The sequence below is a fragment of the Curcuma longa genome, chromosome 21, assembly GCF_044706935.1.
Source record: "Curcuma longa cultivar G26 ecotype Majalengka, Jawa Barat chromosome 21, ITB_CL_G26_1.1, whole genome shotgun sequence".
Classification (NCBI taxonomy): domain Eukaryota; kingdom Viridiplantae; phylum Streptophyta; class Magnoliopsida; order Zingiberales; family Zingiberaceae; genus Curcuma; species Curcuma longa.
In genome coordinates this window covers 5,537,281-5,558,621 of record NC_133881.1, presented here as the reverse complement: position 1 = coordinate 5,558,621, position 21,341 = coordinate 5,537,281, and the positions used below count along the sequence as shown (strand labels likewise).

At 35.6% G+C, this 21,341-nt stretch overlaps 2 protein-coding genes across 2 annotated transcripts; one reads left to right on the top strand and one right to left on the bottom strand.

Moving 5' to 3' along the window:
• Positions 1-7,945: 7,945 nt before the first annotated feature.
• Positions 7,946-13,127, top strand: LOC141815086 (phosphatidylinositol/phosphatidylcholine transfer protein SFH6-like). Its single transcript, XM_074703045.1, has 14 exons — positions 7,946-7,963; positions 8,097-8,470; positions 8,695-8,874; positions 9,117-9,240; positions 9,346-9,612; positions 9,719-9,796; positions 9,882-9,983; positions 10,061-10,110; positions 10,209-10,308; positions 10,388-10,486; positions 10,570-10,686; positions 11,222-11,354; positions 12,546-12,943; positions 13,065-13,127. The coding sequence occupies exons 1-14, from the start codon at positions 7,946-7,948 to the stop codon at positions 13,125-13,127; spliced, it is 2,103 nt and encodes a 700-aa protein (XP_074559146.1).
• A 5,973-nt stretch (positions 13,128-19,100) lies between these two features.
• Positions 19,101-20,062, bottom strand: LOC141814168 (uncharacterized). The gene is made up of 5 exons (XM_074702123.1): positions 20,010-20,062; positions 19,743-19,856; positions 19,531-19,610; positions 19,277-19,401; positions 19,101-19,172 (listed from the first exon to the last, which is right to left on the bottom strand). Exons 1-5 carry the CDS (start codon positions 20,060-20,062, stop codon positions 19,101-19,103), a joined length of 444 nt encoding a protein of 147 aa, XP_074558224.1.
• Between the last annotated feature and the right edge of the window lie 1,279 nt (positions 20,063-21,341).

Below are 21,341 nucleotides of genomic sequence, written 5' to 3'. Positions count from 1 at the left end.
ATGCAATACACCCATCAAAGATGTGTTGTATAAGTAAAGATTAACGACACTCAATCAACTCATAATGAAATGCATTGAATGTATGCACCTATACATACATATATAAGTGAACAATTCACAATCCATTCAAAAGAAATGTATCATATTTACATAAGGTGAATGATCTACAATTCATCTAATATGAAATACATCATGTGTATCCACCTATACATACATATATAGGGTAGATGACTCGCGATCCATTTGAAATCTGTCTCATATAAAAAAAAAATTAGATGAACGATCCACAATTTATCAAGTGAGAAAAAATCATCTCAATTTGATCGAAGCTTATAAATGCACAGAAAGATTCAAACCCTTTTTAAAGCGTGTAGCAAATGCTTTATATTTATGAAGAGTTATTTTATTACCAAACTAGCATAAATAATCTCATATCTTTAGAATTGAATTTTTATAACATAAGGGTCACACCCATTTTTTTTATTAACTTGGTTGAGAAGTTGAGTACATCTTACAAGTGCTAGGCCGAAACTCTCTCGTATGATTCGATTTTAGGTAACTACTTCAACAAAAATTTCTTCATTATTTACCCTCTTAAAATTTCTCATAAGGATTTGTGTTCTCTTTAAGAGAATTATAATTAAGTTCTCCTATGATATCTCTAAATTTTAGATTGTCTATTATAAATCTTAATAATAAATTTTAGGACAGCAATAATCAATAGTTCATGAAAAGGATAAGCAAATATAAATGACAAGATCAAACAAACAAATAGAGATAAATAAGAATACTCAATTAAATTTTCTTATAGAAGATAGAAAATAAACTTTAAAAGATTTATCCCTAATATTTTTCCTAATAAGGTCTAATTTAATTCTCAATTAAATTTATTACTTGTTTACTAATATCATGTGCTAAAATTAATTTATAGCACTAATGAACGCATATAGTATAACTTTCAATCTTTAATTGAGTTCCTACTTCACAATCAATTGCACCCCTTGCTTTAACAACTTTATTTATTTATTTATAGATGTAACATAAAAACTCTTAATTTTATTAACTGATATTTTTTTTTTATAGTTCAAGTGTGTGATTTTACTTGATTAATTTTTAAGGTAGTCACAGAATAAATTCAAAGTATAATTAATGCACATTTAGTTGTATCCCTATTAGGATCAATGGACAACATTTTTTGTAAAAAAATGAAATCCATCATCTTAACGGTCACACACCCCACACGGTCGGCCTCACGACCATTTGTGATGTAAATCGAGAAACTGTAATTGGTCACGACGGCGGAGGATATTGTTTGGTTTCATCGAGATTCAAATCTTTGTCTTCTTCTGCAACTCTGCTCCGTCGTAACCAACACAGTTATGTCCCGAGGGCAATTGACACCCTTTTGATATTAAAGAAAGTGCAAATTAAAAATGGCAATTTGCCATTGGTTGTAACCTACCTATGATTGCGTTGCTATGTGGTGATTGAGTCGTTTGGCCATGATTTTAAGGTCAGGAGGTTGATATATATTATTAATGTTTGGAGATTGCAATTTGCTGCGGTCGATCCATGTGGTTGTAATTTTACAATCAGCTGAAGTAGTCACCTTCCCATTATAAATGAGGAAAATGGTATTTCATGAAATAATTGCCTTTAATTTTTTGATAAATATGGAGCATAATTTACACACCGACCTCCACGAGGAATTTTTTTGGTAAATTCACATTTTTGTTCACATTTTAAAAGAAATTTAAATAGAATTAAATATTTAAATTATTGGCATTATATTCCTGATAGAGTTTATATATTAGAGGGTATACTTGGCATATCAGTAGACATTTATGACAACCATAAATAAAGTAAAAATAATTCCCACTTAATTATCAATTAAGTGGTGAAGGTTTAAAAGTAGATGGCGGAATGGAGATGGTAAAGTTGAAGTTTGGATTTTTGTCGTCCCTGTATGCTTTATATTTTTGGTACTTTTTTTTTTTTTGAATTATGCTCCCATCTCTTCTGCATCATAAAGGCCTATCTAATTAAGCGGCAATAACATTCTAGCGGTTTTTTAAAAAAAAAATGATAATCCCAGTAGCCACATCTCTGGGGGTGATCGGTCCCACGGAAATTTCCTACCGACTACCAAGGTAAATCAGGAAGCGCATACGCGGTCAATCCAGATGCCCAGCATCCTTTGATTGCGTTCCCTATTTGGAAGAAAATTCCTGCAAATACACCAATCCAGATGCTCAACATCCTTTGACGTTCCGTATTTGGAGAAAAATTCTCAAATACACCGTAGCTGAGGATCAAACTGCGGATCCCTGAATTACAACCCGGATATCCTACCGTTGCACCACCGCCCCGAAGACTCTAGCGGTTTAAACATCTATGTGATGAAAAAATTAGGACGGATCCGATGAACTCAACAGATCTAATTTAAATTGAAAGTACTAATTAAATTCTAAAATAATTATAAACAATAAATAATTAAATATTAAGCATTTATAAGATTTATGGAGTTTACCGATAAAAATAAACGAGAATAAATTTTTTTAAAAAAAGTGTAATTATTAAATTGATTATAAAATTTAGTAACAACATGGGCGGGAGATCATTAATTTCTTTACAATTAAAAAAATTTATTAGAGAATTATTAGAAACTAATTAACATAATCAAAATTTGTTAAACAGATTCTATTTCATCCGTAGAACTATATATATATATATATATATATATATATATATATATATATATATATATATATATATATATCATCCCTCCGACTCTTCTTCCATATTCCCTTCCATCTCTCTCCTCTTCTTGATGGCATCTTCGGCCTTGATGAACAATGCAGTCGACGACACTGTGTCGATGGAGGTTCTTGGATGGGAAGTCGGTACAAATGGCTATGTCCTTACTATGGAGGCGGAAGTGGTGACATGACGTTCCCAGGGCACATACCCACCCCAATTGATCTTGAACTTTTGCATTCAAACAATTTCTTCTTCCACCCACGATATTGAGCACGCCCATTTCATCATCGAACAACCCCATCATAACATTATCCATGAGGCCACTTGGGACGAGGAGACGTGGCGGATGCTCACCCACGTAGCGGCAAATCACGTGCGCATCATCGACCTCGATCTTCTTGTGATACCCTTTCCGTAGATACACCAGGGTAGTGTTCGATTGTTTTCCAATCATGGAATTATCCTTGATAGAGTTCTTCTCCGTGATTGAGATTCCCTCTACAACTCCTTTCATTTCTACCAACCACCTTCACTTCTTTGATCACGTCGAGCCCATCAGAGGGTCCGTGCCGACACCTACAGCTGCGGTGGAGGGGCTCCAAATGAATATTGTAGAAGAACCCAACGTATGCTCAATCTGTCTACACGATTTTAATATAACGACTCATGTTTTAGAGATGTCGTGTCGCCATATATTTCACAATGAGTACCTCATGATGTGGCTAACACGAAGTAATACTTGTCCCCTATGTAGATTAACACTCCCTAATGCATAGCTGCTACTGGATTTTTGATCGAGAATCATCATTCCTCAATTCATTCATTAGTTGTTTTTATTTTGTTTTTTTTTACTTTGATTTCTTTTTGTTTTTTTATAAGTCAAGTGTTTCAGTTCTTTGTTTTTTCATTAGTTATTTTGTTTTTGGTATTTTTTAAAGTTGGCATTAGATATTCAATTTATGTCGATTAATCTTGTGTCATGCAAATTTTTCATTAGTGATCAAGATAAATTGAAAAGTGCTCTAATAACTTATCTAGCTGATCAACTTTCTCTCACCTATTAGTCATTAGAGAGAAATCATTTTGGTAGTACGTTGCAACTAAATCTTGAATCCGAAATGTGGCAAATTATTTTTGATGTCATTGATTAATGTGAATATTGATTCTGTATAAATATTAATGAGATTTTATGTATATTTATATAAATGACTTGATTTTTTAAATTTAAATATTACTAGATGATTGAACAAAAAGTTGCAAAAATAATAAAAAGAAATATAATTTCAAACAACCAAATAAAAAAATTTAATATCGAAACAATTGAAGAACTATGTAATTTTAATTTGTATCCTTTTTAGATAGACAATTTAAATAAACACATGACTTTTAATTTTTATTTTATACATTTATAAAAATTTAAATATATATTTTTAAAAATAATAAAATAATAATAATTTTAAATCATCGTAAATTATAATTGTTAAGGTTAACGGCCGAAATTTTATGAACTATCGAATTGACGATTTCACATAATTTTGAATGGATGAATTATCGATTTCAAACCGTCATTGAATTTAGCTTGAAAGACAATTGGAAGATATTGAAAGTGTTTAGTTTCACTTAACTTTTTTTTATTATAGATGAAAAGTATCACATTATTATTTCGTTAAGTAATTTAATTAATAGTGTTAGTGATTGGGGTATAAAATGATGTACATCCAAACTACCACGGGCATTTCAAGGATTTTAAAAGTCTGCAGGTTGTGAAAATATATGTGAAATTTGAGAGCTGAAATGAAACTTTCACTAACTTGTTTTGGTCCAACGAATTTATCTACAGAGTAAAATGTAAATTATCAAATTCTGAGGACAAATGACAAAATTTAAAGGAAAAAAGTCCCGGAACAGTATAAACACGCTGGGTTTTTAGGGAAGGGCAAATCGAAATATCCAGAGGAGAGACGATGAAGAGGCTACATTACTTCTCCTTCTTCTGCAAAACCGTGTCATCCACTTGTTCTCCTCACCCCCACGATGTTGCCTTCCTCTTCGTCGTCTTACCCAGGGGCGGAGCTAGGATAGTGATCGAGTGTGGGCAACAATATAATATATTTAATAAAGTCAAATAAAATTTAAATTTTATAATCATAAAATTATGTATGCTCTAAAATTAAACATCAGTATTAACTAAATAACATATATATTGAGTGTGCCCCAAAAAAACTCATATGAGGAATAATTATGTTTCATTATTTAATAGAATAGAACACATCAACATGATGCACAAAAATTGACATAAAAATTAAATTTTAAATGACAAAATAAAAACTAACCTGCTAAGTTTGTCCAATCGGATAAGTCTCCCTAATATAAAAAAAAACTATCTATTCCATCATCATCATAAAAAGATGCTTAGCTATGGCAACAACAAAGAACAATGATCAGCAAACAGATTTTTAACCTTCCAAACATAGTTAACAAAATATACTTTCTACAATCAACCTGCTCTTACAAACAGAAACAAGAACTAAGGCTATTATTGAATAGCAGCAACAAAGAAAACATTTACTGACCAGCAGATACACTCCAAAAGAACTGCTGAAGATGAATAGAAGAGACCAACAAGTCCTTTAATAGCTATGGCAGCAGAAACTACATGTTTCATCTGAAAGCAAGGAGAAAAGATGCAATTTCATAGATATTATTCATTTCAATCGGTAAGTGCAAAGTCTGAACTGTGAAAGGGGAGCATTCTTACATCAACTTCATATGTGGCTTCCTCACTTCGAATCCTCCGCCTCCTCCAACGGACTCCTCGAGGTTTGCTTCCGATCTCCTCTACAAATCTCTCCCCGATCTCTCGCCGGCCCCAAAACCTTCCATCGCCGCCTTCTCTCCGCGAGTTCTTTGCTCTCTCGATGGCAGCGTCGATCTCTCGCAGCCAGGCTCGGTGCCGCCTTCCGCAGCAACAGCCGGAGCTTCTGCGGTCTTCGTAGGGAGATTTTGTCCCTCCGCTCAGTTGTTTCGGAGGCCTCGCGCGACTTTTAGGAGGGCGGAGCAGAGGCGGCGAGGCTTGCGGGGAGGGCTTCGGCTGCAGCAGCGGGAGGAGGGAGGCGCCGATTTTCGTTCGATGAGAAGGAGCGAAACAGCAATTAGGGCAAAAAAAACAACCTTAAAAATATATAATATTAATATTAATTTTTTTTTATTCGAGCCCAGTGTGGGCAACTGCCCACACTGGGCCCACATTGGCTCCGCCCCTGGTCTTACCTTACTCGGCCTGATACCATCCTTCGATGGATTTATTCAAATGAACTCTTCAAACTTTATCTTAAACTTTTTCTCTTATTTTTTAGATAAGTTTTTTATTAGACTTTTTCTCTTAAAAAGACATCTTTATGTGTTTATTTAAAAAGACATTATGTAATCCTTCAAGGAAGCAATAAAGTAAATTATTTTTATTAATTAATTCTATTGATTATTGGAGGCTGATCTCCTCGAAGTGATCATCTATCCCCGGTTCTTATTTCTTTTCTTTCATTTTTCGTGAGATAGGACACGGATTCCTATCAACTTGGTATCAGAGCAAGGCTAATTTCATATTATAACCAATTGGAGATCCTATGAAGATGAATTCCCTTATTGGCGAAGTAGAGATCCTAACGGATTTATTTCTAAAGCAGAAAAATATTTTATTCTACACGACACATCAAATGATTGGGTCGAAATAGCTTCTTTGCATCTGGATGGAGAGGCTCTCCGATGGTATCAATTATATATGTCATGTCATGGATCTACAATATGGGAAGAGTTTACAGATGGTCTTCTAAGTCGTTTTACATCTCAAAAATATAATAATACAGATGAAAAATTATCCAAAATTCAACAAATCACCACGGTAATAGAATATTATCCTCGCTTTCTTCGACTCTTTAACGAAAATCGTAATGGGTTAAAACGAAGATTGTTGAATACTTTTATTGAAGGACTTCATCTTAACATCCAAAAAGAGGTGAAGACATGTTATCCTTGCACTATAAAAGCTGCATTATCCTTTACACAAATTCAAAAAGAGAAAGTCAATAAGGAAGTCGCGATGACACCGAAGTCATCAATGTACACAAAGGAGAGTATTGATGGATAGACCAATAGAGGATTCAAAAGAAAAAAAATGATATCAAAAAAGAAATAAAACAACAATTTCAACAACTACAACAAGATAGTTATAAACACAATTTGGCAGAGTTAAATTTTGATAGTGATAAGGAGAATTCATCCATCATTGGCTCCAACTCAAGCACTCCAATCAAAAAAGAAATAAATTAACAATTTCAACAACAACAAGAAGAAGATAGTTGTAAAAATAATTTGCACGAGAAGTTAAACTTTGATAATGATACACCCGTGATTGAAATCATTGAATATACACCAATTCTACTTCCATTTTAGTGAACGAAGCGATAATGTCTTGTCATCTCCAACAACATTCGATGTCATGGAGTCAAGACTCGACGTCGATAAATCATGAAGTCAAGACCCGACGCAAGGCTAAGCGAAGAAAAAGAAAATATTGACATGCTCATAAATTTTCAACGAATACCCAAAGGAAAATTTCAAATTTTAAAAAAAAATATAAAAGGTCATTTTACCTCGTCAAAAAGAGATTTCAATTGGGGCATAATAAAAAATATTTTGTACAAATCATTGAAAGAAAAAAATCAACATTAAGAGTAAGGTTGTTTTAAATGAGGGTGGAATGATACGCCCCTTCGATGGATTTATTTAAATAAACACTTTAAACTTTATCTTTAATTTTATTTTTTTAATAAGTTTTCTTTTAGACTTTTTTTTTTATTTTTTTTTTAGATAAAATTTTTATTAAACTTTTTTTTAGAAAAGATATATTTTTTATTTATTTAAAGAAATGTTATGTAATCCTCAAAGAACATAATAAAATAAATTATTTTTATTAATCAATTTATTGATTATTGGAGGCAATAAAGTGATCATCTATCTCTATGATATTTTTATTAATCAATTCTAAGGTGGCGGAAAACTTTTGTGGGACCGAACCGATCACCGGTCAATGAGACTAACTGAGATTTATCATTTTTTTCTTTCCTAATTCTTATTTTTTTTTCTTTTATTTTCAGTGAAATAGGCACTACAAGAAAAATGATTTTAGATGACACTATCTAATGAGGCATTTTAGTTAAAATGCATCAAAATGTAATTTTTGAGGCACTTAAAATTTGAGTGGTATTTTTGTAATAAAATCATGAAAATTGCACTTAAAACTTGGTTTGATGGGCACCGATTAGGGTTAAACCGATTAGGTTACTGTTCACCCCTCGTTAAAACACAAACCTTTCTTTTCTGCTGCGCCGCGCCGCACCGCACCGCACCGCACCGAAGCTCCCCTTCGCACCTTCCTCTTCTACCCGACGCCGACACCGCCGCCTCTCCTCTTCTTCTTCGAGCTGCTGCTTCCTCCCCTCCCCTTCCTCGCATTTCCTCCACCCCAATGCCCTGTCGCCACACTTAGGTCGCCGCCGCGGGACGCCGACGCCGCCGTCCTACTGCTCCCTAGCCGCACGCCTAGCTCGACGCCGCCGCACCTCCCTCTCCGCCGCCCGACGCACAGAGAAGAGGTCAGCCGCACGCCACCATCCGCGACGCCGCCGAGCCCTCGCCTTCCTTCACCCCTCGAGTGCGAACAGCCGTCGCCCTCACCTGCCCTTCGCGGCCAGACGCTGCTGCGCCCTCCACCGCCGCGCCTTCGCCGTCCACTGCCAATGAAGAAGAGTTTGGCTTGATTAGGCTTTGATCAGATCTAGAGGTAAGTTGATGTTGGTTAGATCTTGTAGGAGTTTGTTTCATTGGATTAGATTCTTGCTTAGTATGTTGTTATTGGAGGTGGTTACTGTTTTATAGGTTTCGGTTGATTAAGGAAAGGTTCGGGCTGAACAGAGGCTTGATTGAGGGCTTAATTGGGATTGATCTTGAAGGTAAACTTCTTGTTGATTCTAGTGGAGTTTATGGAATTGTTTGGATGGTGTGTTTGACAGATTCAGTACTGTTGATTTGGTATCCTGTTGATGTTGGATTCGGTTGGTATGTTCTTGTAAAGGTTGCGATTAAGAACCTTAATAGAATTAGTTGTGTTCTCGGATCTTAATGGATCCTTAGCATGAGTTAAACCAACAAGTGTTAATCGATCCTTTATTCCTTGTTTGGTTCTAGCGGCAATTACTAATCTTCTTGAAAATGGTAAATCTGGTTTTGAAATTGTTGCTTATTTTCTCGTTGGAACTTGTACAAATTATTCTCCATGTATTCTTTTATCTTTTATGCAGGTTAGAACACGAGGTGGCAAATCTAGCAGGCAATCCACCAGAAAGTCGATTGCATGTGATAGTGCTCAAGCTTCACATGAAAGAGCACATAATGATACTCAAGCATAGGTTGATAATGATATTGGTGTTTCTCAATTTCCCTCTTATCCTGAACATTGCCAGCTCATCTTTTGTTCAAATTGGATTTAGTTCATAATCCAGATATCTAATAGAGTTTTATTTTCATCAGGACTTTGAGTATTCTGAATTAAGTGAAGTTCTGAAGTATTATCCTCATGGTTATCACGGAGTGGACAAGGAGGGAAGACCAGTTTATATTGAAAGGCTGGGGAAAGTTGATCCTAACAAACTAATGCAGGTGACCACAATGGACCGATATGTAAGATACCATGTGAAGGAGTTTGAAAGGAGCTTTTTAATTAAATTCCCAGCTTGTTCACTTGCTGCAAAAAAGCACATTGATTCAAGTACGACTATTCTTGATGTTCATGGAGTGGTATGGTATCATCCCAGACTCTTCCGCATGTTGAAATTATTCATTTTCTTTGTATAGAACAGACACTGGACTAATTAGTTACTTTCTATTATTACCTGATTTATAGGGTTTGAAGAACTTCAGCAAAACTGCTAGAGAACTAATTCAGAAATTACAGAAGATTGACAATGACAACTACCCTGAGGTATACAGAAGCATCTTGTTTCAGCGGGTGAATTTTTTATGTGTTAGAATATTGGGCTGGGTATTGGTAAAAACAATGTCTGTAGACCTTGCACCGGATGTTTATTGTCAATGCTGGCCCTGGATTTAGGTTGCTATGGAACACCATAAAATCATTTCTGGACCCCAAGACTACTTCAAAAATTCATGTAAGTTTCATGCCAACACTGATGAGACTTAGACATGAGCAGATGCATGTTGAGATTATTTTTCAAATTTCCACCAGGTTCTTGGGACAAAGTACCAGAATAAGCTATTGGAGATAATTGAGCCAAGGTGTGTGCTTTGCCTATTATTTTTTTACAGAAATTTTCAACATTAATGTGATGGATGCTTTGACATTAATCTTTTGATCATATCTGATCAATTTCCAGTGAGCTGCCAGAGTTCCTTGGTGGTTCTTGTACCTGTCCAGAGCAAGGAGGGTGCCTAAAATATGAAAAAGGTCCTTGGAAGGACCCCAATATACTGAAGGTTTCTGTCCAAATCTCATTTGTTGAATTTTTTCCCCCCTTCTTGTAATGTTTGTCAATTGGTTTTTGTTTTTATGCAGATGGTCCTTAGTGGTGAAGCACACGGTGCCAGGCAAATAGTTGTTGTTTCCAATGGTGAAGGAAAGATTATTGCTTATGCTAAGCCACCATATCCAATGGTGAGTTTTCTCATTTCTTTCTAGTCCCAACCGAAGTTCAATCTATAAAATGTTGAACTATAATTCTGTTTTTGCTGAAATAGATAAAGGGCAGTGATACGTCCACTGCTGAATCTGGTTCAGAGGCTGAAGACGTCACCTCTCCTAAAGCATCAAGAGCATATTTACCAAATCCTCGCCTGACCCCAGTACATGAAGAGGTAATCTGTACCTTTTAACTGTACCATGACTATCTGATTGGTTTTCTTTCCTTGCTGCTGAAACAAGATCAAATTTTCTAAATTTTAAATGGATTTGTTGCAGCTTTTATTCATTACTTGTGATCTTCGTTTTGTTCACTCCACATAACTGCATAACTTGGGCTTTTTTCTTGTACAGGGAGCACTTCTTTCTATTATTTTCATTTAGTTGTGAACCTTTGGTTCTTATTCTTCGCCTGATTATTGATAATATCTTCATGTGCAGAACTGTAATTGGCACTTACTCCCATTCTCCCTCCAATTCCTCCACCCAAGTAAAGAAGAGCAACTTAAATTACTATGCAAATTGTGCTTACTGTTACTGAGATATTTGTAGAAAAGATCTGTTTACTTTCTGACAAAATTTTCTCGGTTGGAATAGAGGCTTTACATATATTTCATTATAGTTTTGTACAAAAAGTCTCTCTACTATTTGCCACTTCATAATCTGATAGAAGTTACTAACATCAATATCTTTTCTCTTTCTATTTGGCAGGCAAAACTGATGAAGGCAGCTAGTTCCTCGTCCGTCTTTCAAGGGTATGATGAATATGTTCCCATGGTAGACAAGGTTGTAATTGGTGGACCTAAGAAACAAGTTTCTAGCAGAAGACTAGATGGACCTAAAGGTAAAAATGTTTCTATCAGAAATAATTTAATTTCCAATTTCGATAATAACTTGTTAAAAAAATCCATGTAGCTACTCCCCATCATTAACATGGCTTGGCAATTATAAAAATGATTTCATTCAAATGAAATTTAAATGTTTTCATGATGATATATACCATCTTACTTTCCTAAAAGCATAATCAACTCAGCTCTTGCTTCCTTTTTCATTCATACTTTGCATTACCGGTAATACTTAGCTGCTGAGACAATTATTATATTTTGCTAGCATCTAATTGGAATGTGATTTAACTATGTCTCGCAACAGCATTTTGTTTTAATTTATGAGGCTTAGCCTACTTTTTTTGGAAACATGCATAAATGCGTAGAGGTTTGATGCAAATAATAGTTGTCAAATCTCAGATCCAAAATCAATAGGGAGTATGTCAACCACGGCACTGAAGCAATGCTCATGCCTAAACTACTTTTTTGCAACAAGGCTTAAACTATTCACTTTAAAGTTTATGATTCTAGTGATTGGCAAACTGTTTCAGAATAAATTGATTTACCCATCACCAGGCTTGAAGGGCCCCAAAAAATTTTCAGATTCCATAAACTGCAGATCATCTAATAGGGCTATAAACAAGCTTGAGAGCTGAGCTTGACCTATGCCCAAGCTCCTTTATTTATCATAATGAGCTTAAAAAACTGATTAAGTTTGTGCATTGAAAAGGTTATAGATCATCTCATCTAGAGATAAAGGTTGTCCTTATAATTTAGATACAGCATTGGTCCAATAAATAAAATCTATTTTATGTTCTCATTTTTATTTGTCACAGATAATTTTAACCTACAAATTTTTTGAGATATAAAAAATGAATTGAGCCTTAAGGACATTTATTCATGAGCTTTGTCGATGAGCATTAACAAGCCTATATAGTGCTTGTGTTCAAAATTGGTTATTTTATTCTTTTTATATTGACAATATAAATAAGTTCTTATTGCTTGATATCAAGTTTCTCCACAGACATTTTGTCCATTTACAGCCCTACCATCTAATTAAAATGCACCACAGAATCACAAGTTATATTTAATCTTGATACTCTCAAGCAAATTTTTAGAAGAATTAAAATAAACTAAATAGTAGAAAACTATGATTGTTTTCTATTACAATTGGTGTCGTGTAGTGTTGATGTTTTATTTTTTTATTGCAGGACAAAGCTCCATCTCTGAGATCCATAGGTCTGCTGAAGGAGTTAAAGCTCAAATGACTCGATATGTAATGACCCTCATCACATATCTCTTTGCACTAATTTGTTCAGCCACCAGCCATGTATCGAAGAGGCTCCAAAATGAATGCTCTCAAATGCATCCAGACAATCCTATGTTTTCTATGGATTCTATGCCAAAAGAGGAATTCCGACCTCCCTCACCTGCTCCTGCGTTCACAGAGGCTCACCTCCTTTCTGGTCTTGTAAGGAAGCTAGAAGAGTTAGAAGAAAAGGTGAATGTTCTTCAAGCAAAACCTTCTGAAATGCCCTCAGAGAAAAATAAGAGTAGCTTGCATCTTGAATGGACACAACTGAACAGAAATATTGGGGATCCGCTGCATGTGAGTTTCTTACCACAAGAACGAACCATGGGTCTCGATTATTTGAAAATAAATATTGAGTTTCTAGCTGTGAAAATTCAAGAATTTTAATCATAATTTATGTTCTATCTTGTTCTTGTAGGAGCAAAAGCTAGTAAGATTCACCGAGGCAGCAAAGCTCAAGAGACAACAAACACTCATCTGAAGAGCGGCTGTTCATGGAAACTGAGACTGACTTGTTGATTCTACTTGTTCATAGATATCATAACTACACCGATTGGTCGATATTTGAGCAAATGCTCTCCAACTTGTTCTAAACTAAACACCCTGTAAAGTATGTTAATGTGTGTATAACTTTTGAAATTACATAATTCTTAATCGAGTTGATATAGTTACGTTTGTCATGCCTCAACATATAGCAGATGAGACACTTTTTCATGCCTCAAAATGAAATTTAAAAGGCATAATAAAACGCCTCAACATATAACAGATGAGACACTTTTTCATGCCTCAAAAGAAAATTTAAGAGGCATAATAAAACGCCTCAACATATGATAGATGAGGCACTGTTTTGTGCCTCAAAATGTAATTTAAGAGGCATAATAAAACGCCTCAACATATTATATATGAGGCACTATTTTGTGCCTCAACATGTAATTTAAGAGGCACAATAAATTGCCTCAATATATGGCAGGTGAGGCACTATTTTGTGCCTCAACATGTAATTTAAGAGGCACAATAAATTGCCTCAATATATGGCAGGTGAGGCATTGTTTTGTGCCTCAAAATGAAATTTATGAGACAAAATAAAACGTCTCAACATATAGCAGATGAGGCACTTTTGGATGCCTTAAAATGAACTTTAAAATGCACAATAAAATGCCTCAACATATAGCAGATGAGGCATTTTTTCGTGCCTCAAAAACACTTCAAGGAACATTTAGTAACGCCTCAACAAATATCTGTTGGGGCACTAGTATTTGTTGTGACACCCGCTTGTACGACGTTTTATCCTAACGCCTCAACAAATCAAAGTGTCACAACATAAATCTATTGAGGCACTTTTTGAGCGCCCCAACATACAATTTTTGTTGTAGTGTTGCTTCCTTCCTATCCTTCTTAAGGTGGCTGAACATCCCTCTCCAAGAGAAGTGGCCGGATCCAAGAAAGGATACAAGACGAAGCGAAGTTGCTGCGAAGAAGCAAAGCGATCCAAAGGTTCTTCATCCGGAGAATTTGCATCTTTTATTTCTGGAGGTTCGTTGTCCACCCAACGTCCAGGAAGAAGCTAGGAATACAGTGAAAGATTCTGAGGTCATCTAAAGGTTCTGGTATGATTTATTTTCCGCAGTTTATTTTCGTACTAGAACTAGTCGTAGAAACCGTAGAAGATAATTTAGGAATCGGCGATCCTGAAGGATTGATTGACTTAGTCTTTTGTAGACTTTGTCAATTGATCCAGGCGGGATAAAATTTTTGTCCTGTGGGGTTCTATGCTTTTCGGAGCGGATAGAATCCGGATCGCAGGACGGAGATCCAGAACGCCAACACAAATAACACCTACAATTACTATGGATGCATGATGATCATCCCAATATGTAATAGTTAATTAATTAGCATGCTCAATAGGAATTTATGAAGGTCAACATATGTCGAGAATATAGTAGTAATACTGATCTAACAGTGGATAAATATATCAGGATCAGATAACGTGTGTCAAACAACATCTAACACTAGTATCAACAGAGTAACTGACATAATTAGCAAAGGTATCACATGATAGGAATCAGAGCATCACAAGGTCAACAGATAAGTATCCAATGATGATTATTAATAGGTACCAACTAGATCAACACGTACACCTCAACGATATGAGTAGTAACAAGATTGGTAAAGTAGCAACAAGCATGCACGGAAAGTGAACCTGTATTAACCAAGTACAGGGTACCCACAACAAGGTATCATAGATCAACAAAGAAGAAGGGAGACTATAATAAGAAAACAAGAGTATCCACAAGATACATAAAAGCAACATACAAGAGATCATATTAAGGTCAAAGGTAAGTCTCAAGTCATGAATCAAGCAACGACTATAATAAGAATAATAATAAAGTAATCGTGCACTACGAAAGGAGAACCTGTGTTGACCAAGCACAGGAGTACCCACCTGATTAGACGATCGTAGGCAACAGAATCCCCAGAAAACAAGCTCACTCCGTATAATAGGACTAATAAAGATCAAGGTCCTACAACAACGATAATACAACACTTACTACAGTCATAACGTATCAAATGACAGTAATTAAATTCATGATTTACTCCAATCCATCCAACTAATCCCAACCCTAGGTTAATAATCAATTCCACATTTAACCTATCAAATCAACATGTACCAACTTAAATCTATCCCTATCAAGGTCCAACAACACCACTAATTTCACCCTCATGCACCCTAACTAACTTCCAACGGTAACCACGATTAACCTTAAATCCAACATAATTAACCAACTACAGAAAACCAAGTTATCCATATAAATTTACCCAACAAACTACAATCCATTGCTAAATAGAGAAAGCTTATTCGAATTTCAACGAACTTACCTCACTTCTATGTCAAACGAAGCCCTAGCCCGCGGTTGACCTTCAATAGCTTCCCTTCCCACTATTCTGTTCCAAAAACAGTGCAATCCAAGCACTTTGGTCACAGCCAAGCCTAGGGTTCCAACTAAAAAAACTTGGCTAAACAAACCTAAACCAAAATCCAACACTTACCTCAGATTGAAGCCCAATCAAGCCTCCTCACGAGCTCTTCGGTCCGGCGATGCCCTGTGCGGTCGGAAGCAATAGGCAGCGTCGATCGACTCTTTGAGGCGGTGGCGATCGGTGTCGAAGGCGAAAAAGAGAAAGGAGGCGCTGGTCGTCGATTGCAAGCGAGGTGCGACGGAGCAATGGCTCTGCTTCCGGAAGAATGGCGACGATGAAGATGGTAGCTGGCTACGGCGGCGGCGAGTGGCGACAGGGCTTCTTCTCTGTGCGTCGGCGGTGGTGATCCGGCGGCAGCAGTGGAGACGGAGGCACGGTGGAGAGGCGCAGTGGCGCCGGCTTCGGCTAGTGAGGGAGGCGGCGGCAGCGAGGAGGAAGAGAAGAGGGGCAAGGTGGAGGCGTAGCGTCAGGCAGAGGAGGGCGCCGCGCGGAGGAATAAAAAAAATAGGGAATCACGAGTTTTAGTTTTAAAGAGGAATGAATAGTAACCTAAACCGGTTTAACCTTAATCGGCGCCGTTTAAACTAGGTTTACTGGGCTAAACCAACTTTAAAAACCTAGGATTTAGTATACGACTGAGCCGGTTACTATAGCAAACCAGATTCAACTTTGGTTCACTTGGTTCACTAACCAATCGACCTCCGATTTGACTCAAACCAGTTTTGTTGGATTCGTCTTCGCAAGGCGAAACTTTGGATTCATCTTCCCGTACGAACCAAACCAACTTGGTTCGTTTGGTTTACTACCCAAACGATCTCTGATTTGATCCAATTTGGTTTCGTTGATTTCGTCTTTGCAAGACGAGTCACATCCTCCAACACTACGAAATTTCCGATATCTTACACAACAAACACAAGCAATACAATTAAATACGAAGATACAAATTAAATCAAAGTAAAACAAATTTTACAAGTAAAAACTTTGCTTTGAATGTTTCTTTATTGCTTTGAATTGTCTCTTGATGGTAGAAAATACAATAGCACTTCATCTCCAAACCTTCAAGAACCGACATCTTTAAATGACCTTGAAATCCTCTTTTATAGGGTTGTATTCGGGTTAATTTACCTTCAATTGATTGTCTTGCTATAATTCGACCATTATAAAATGGTTATTTTTACCCTAGCAATCGATTGCTAGTAGTCACTAATCGATTGTCAATGAGCAGTCGAACTAACCAATATATTTCACAGCATTATATTCGTTGCTATAGTGTCAACAATCGATTGATAGCCTGTATAGTTGAATTAGGTAGTTGAGTTGCAAGCCTTCTTTATCACCTCAAATCATGAATTTCTACTTCCTAGCAATTGATTGCTACCTCTATTTTAGCCCTTTTAAGGCTAAACTCTCACCTCGCCTAATAGTCGATTGACCTTAATCTACTAGAATTTTTCATTGCCCAATATACGATCAACCTTGACCTATCAAGACTTTGTCATTGCATAGCATTTGGTCACTCTCGACCTGTTAGGACTTCATCCATGTACCTAGTGTTCAATTCTTCATGATCCACTTGGACTTCATTCATTGTTAACTCCCTATTAGACATTTCTCATTGTCATGTTTGGTCAATCATTGAACCACTTAGACTTTTCTCATGTCAACTTCCCTGTTTAATTTTCAACCACCAAGTGTCTGGTCCATCATCACCCATATGGATTTTTTATTTTCTTTTCATGGTAAGTATCCGGTCCTTTATAAGCATTGATCCTTAATGATTTTCCTCACATCATGCCAACTCCTGGTTAATCTTTTGAATATCAAATGTTCGATCAACTGTGATCTATTTGGACTTTCTCTTGCATGTTAAGTGTCCAATCAACCGTGACTTACTTGGACTTCTCCACCGTCAAGTATCCAATCAATTTTTACCTACTTGACTCTTCCTTTACCATCTTGATCAAACACCATATCAGTCAATATCTACCATAGTGGTCCCTCTTTACCATAACGGTCACACTCTACCATATTAGTCAAACATTAAAACTCTTTAACTCAAGTTTGACTCAAATTTAACAAACTTAATCAATTTTGATCTGAAATTGATTACACCAATACTTTTTACTGTAATAAATTATTTAAGTGTCGCATGGGACAAGCGACGCTAAAAAAATAATCTTATGACACTCATCAAACCTAGACTATTTTTTTTTTTTTGATAGAAATCACACAATATATTCTTAATATTATGATAAAGTCCAATTAAAAAGAGATTTTCTTTGAAAAAAAGTTATATTATAGTGATAATATGATGTCGAGATTGAATTTCCCTATGAAAAATATTTTTTATTGAATATGAAATAAGAATATTTAAAATAAAAAAATAAAATTCTCTTTTCAATTGTTTTGGAATAAATATCTAAAAATTATCAAATTAACTATTACAAGTTTAATCAAAGGTATTTCAATGACAAACAAAACAAAATCGCCCATTCTTACTAACCTAACCTCTTCGCTTAATCTTTTTAACTCATTATTTTAAATTCTTTGATCATGTTGAATTTAATTTGGACTATATCCAACAAAACCTTTCATAATTATTTACTTAATGTTCATTGTTTAATTAATTAGTGCATTTACTTATGATTGTAAGCTAATATTAGTAGATTATTGTACTACTTCTAATTTGTATATATTATTTTAACAAAGTTAAAGTAAATCATATATAAACTATCTAGAGACCAACAAATTTACCTCTAATGATCCTTCTAAACCTCAACTTCACATATTATATATACAAGATTTTATTTTATTTTTGATAATACAGGTATCCAACTCTTACGATCCGATTAATTTTGAAAGTGACTGGTTCGATCCTACATGAGCAACGTTGGATGGCCCAATGTCATAGATAAATCGATCGTCACAAGCGTGAAGTGCGTTGCATGGGAATGCTCCTAGGGAACTATACAAGAACTCATTTGATTTATGAATTAGTATTACGATATTCGAGGAACTCCAGCTGAATGAATTACGAGCGTAAAGTGCATTGCATGGGAATAATTGGAAGGCTGAAGCTTCCCTTGCTCCCAGGGAACTATACAAGAACTCATTTGATCTATGAATTCAGTTAGTCATATTTGTGATAATTTTGAGACTCAAACGTAGCATCAATCAATATTAGTACTCAAACTTTTACAAAGATTAGTCATCTTCAAATTAATTGAGCAAAAAATTATAAGACACCAATCTAGATCTAATTGCTTATCATGTGCCCTATATAGCATCGATCCATTGAATAATTAAACCTTGAGCAAATTTAAAGAAGATCGAATTGATCGATCCCGAAAGGAAAGAAAACATTTTGGTCTGTATCTCCATTCTCCATCAGAGATGGAGATCAAATTCAAATAATTAACAAAACATACTGCTCAAACCTTGGTGAAGTTGGCTACCATCCATCTTCTCGATCTCTTTAGATATCAGTTGGGGGTTTTAACTTTGTTAGGTTTCGGATTCTGGTCTTGTCTGTATTTTCGAGCATCCCCTAATTAATTAATTCAGATAAAACAAATTAAAAAGAAAACAATTATATATAATATTGTTGTATCAAATTAATTAATTAATTATATGATTTTAGTAAGTACGTACCTGGGAAACAATTTCATCAAGACAAAGGCAAATTTTGCCGTACTTGTCCAGGAACAAACGCTCGGTAGGTGTCCTGTTGCAAACATCCTTCACCGATGATATTATCGTGCACATCACTTCACACACTTAGAAGAACAAACATAAAGATATATACATAATTAAAATTAAAATGCATGCATCATCGATAATATCTCTAAATTAAAGGATATATATATATAGATATTGCTAATTAATTGATATATATATTCACTTACAAGTTAGTTCATCGTACTGGTCCTTGCCAACTACAAATATGGAGACATCCCCCAGCATGCTATACACAATATACACTGATCTGCAAGATACATATATACATTTAATGTCAAAATTAAGTTAATTAGTGATTCGATCGTCATTGATTCATTCGATTCAATTTTTTCTCTCTTTGGAGATCGATGGAGTAATATAATATATATAATTATATTACTTGTGTGTAGCAACGAAAAGTTCTTCACTTTTGGCTCTTCTCAGATTCTCAGCTCCAAGCTTTACCAAGAAAGATCTCCAATGGAGCCTCTCCTCTCCAGGAACTCCATGGAACCTGCAACACTTTGAACATTTACTCATTTTATTTTATTTTATTTAGTTTCAGAAAACATGAAATTAAGAAGAAAATTTTCAAAACTTGATTGATCATCATCTTGCCAGCTTCTTGTTATCTCCTAAAGATCTAAAGAAATAGATAGCTAATTACCGTTCGACGAGAATGTTCCCTTCGATGTTGGTGAATAGAACTGCAAGTAACATTTTTGTTTTGTGTTTTTTTTTTCAATTGGTAGAGGTAGATCGAAGAAGAAGAGTACTTATACAAGATGAGACAGTAGCTAGCTAGCTAGCTAGAGATAAGGGATATTAGGATTGATATGTATACATTAATGGCCTCTATCTCGATCCTATTTTCATGCGAATTGAAATTCCTATTTGACTGAGCCTCCTATATATTAATCACTATATATTGAGAGGCTCACACAAATTAATTAAAATTCACAAGTGAAATTTCATTTCACTATCTACCAAATGTACATAAAATCATCGACCAACTCAAGATCAATGGCCTCCGGAATGCATCTATCCAACGCGACACTTGGTATGGATATTAATCGACGATAATATCGATCGTTGGCAAAATTGAGGTGATCATTTTCATATGTCTTGTCATAGAAACTTTCGTCATGTCTTCATCCTTTGATTTATTTCTTCCCTTCCCATGAGGTGTAATATGCAAATTAAGCTCACTCGAGTCCACTAAACCGGGTCTAATTCCTTCGTAACCATAGAGATTTTTTTTTGCAAAAAAAATATTATATTTTTTTGTCATTAAAATTTTATTTTATACATCATAAATTATTAAAATATTATATTTTCCTTTGATATTTTATATCTATTTTATTTTAATTTTTTAATCTATTTTATGTTGGTGCGGGAAGCATCCGACGATCGAACCTAAGTTTTGATTATGGCAAAGGGATTCAAAGTTAAGTCCATTTGTGATCTAACGGTTTGAATGAGTTTGCAGGAAAGTCCTAAGTGTACTTAGGCAAAAGTCCTAGCTAGTTGCGGTTAGGCAAGGGGAAAACCCTAGGGGGTGGTAACCCTAGGTCATAGGGGGTGGTAACCCTATGCGGAAAGTCTTGGTGGGTCGAGTGCTTCAGGCAAAAAGTCCTAGGGGGTGGTAACCCTAGGTGGAAAGTCCTGGTGTCGCGAACCAGGTGGAAGACTGGACCAGCCGGGAAGCGGAAGTCCAGCAGAAAGTCCGGGAGCATCGAGCGCCGAGCAAAAGTCCAGTCCATCTGGAGGATCGTACTGGCATCAGGTAATCTCTCCTGAGGGGAGTAGGTGAGGACGCGTTCCCCGGAAGAGGGAACAGTAGGCGTCGGTTCGACCTAGAGTTTCCGGTTGGAAATTCGAAGTCAGAACCGGACAGTTCAAAGACTGTCAAACCTATTTTCCTTATATATTATTTATTATGTTCTAACTCTGTGATGCAGGATACTAATATGTTTGTGCAGGGTTGGAATCGGCCAGG

Bases quoted from the DNA above. Each gene is read 5' to 3' on its own strand.
- LOC141814168 (XM_074702123.1), bottom strand. From the start codon at position 20,062: ATGTTACTTGCAGTTCTATTCACCAACATCGAAGGGAACATTCTCGTC. The intron at 19,611-19,742 runs GTAATATAATTA...TGTATCTTGCAG, and splicing joins CTTTTCGTTGCTACACACAA to ATCAGTGTATATTGTGTATA. The intron at 19,402-19,530 runs GTAAGTGAATAT...TGTTCTTCTAAG, and splicing joins CCAGTACGATGAACTAACTT to TGTGTGAAGTGATGTGCACG.
- LOC141815086 (XM_074703045.1), top strand. The intron at 10,111-10,208 runs GTGTGTGCTTTG...ATCAATTTCCAG, and splicing joins TTGGAGATAATTGAGCCAAG to TGAGCTGCCAGAGTTCCTTG. The intron at 12,944-13,064 runs GTGAGTTTCTTA...TTGTTCTTGTAG, and splicing joins ATATTGGGGATCCGCTGCAT to GAGCAAAAGCTAGTAAGATT.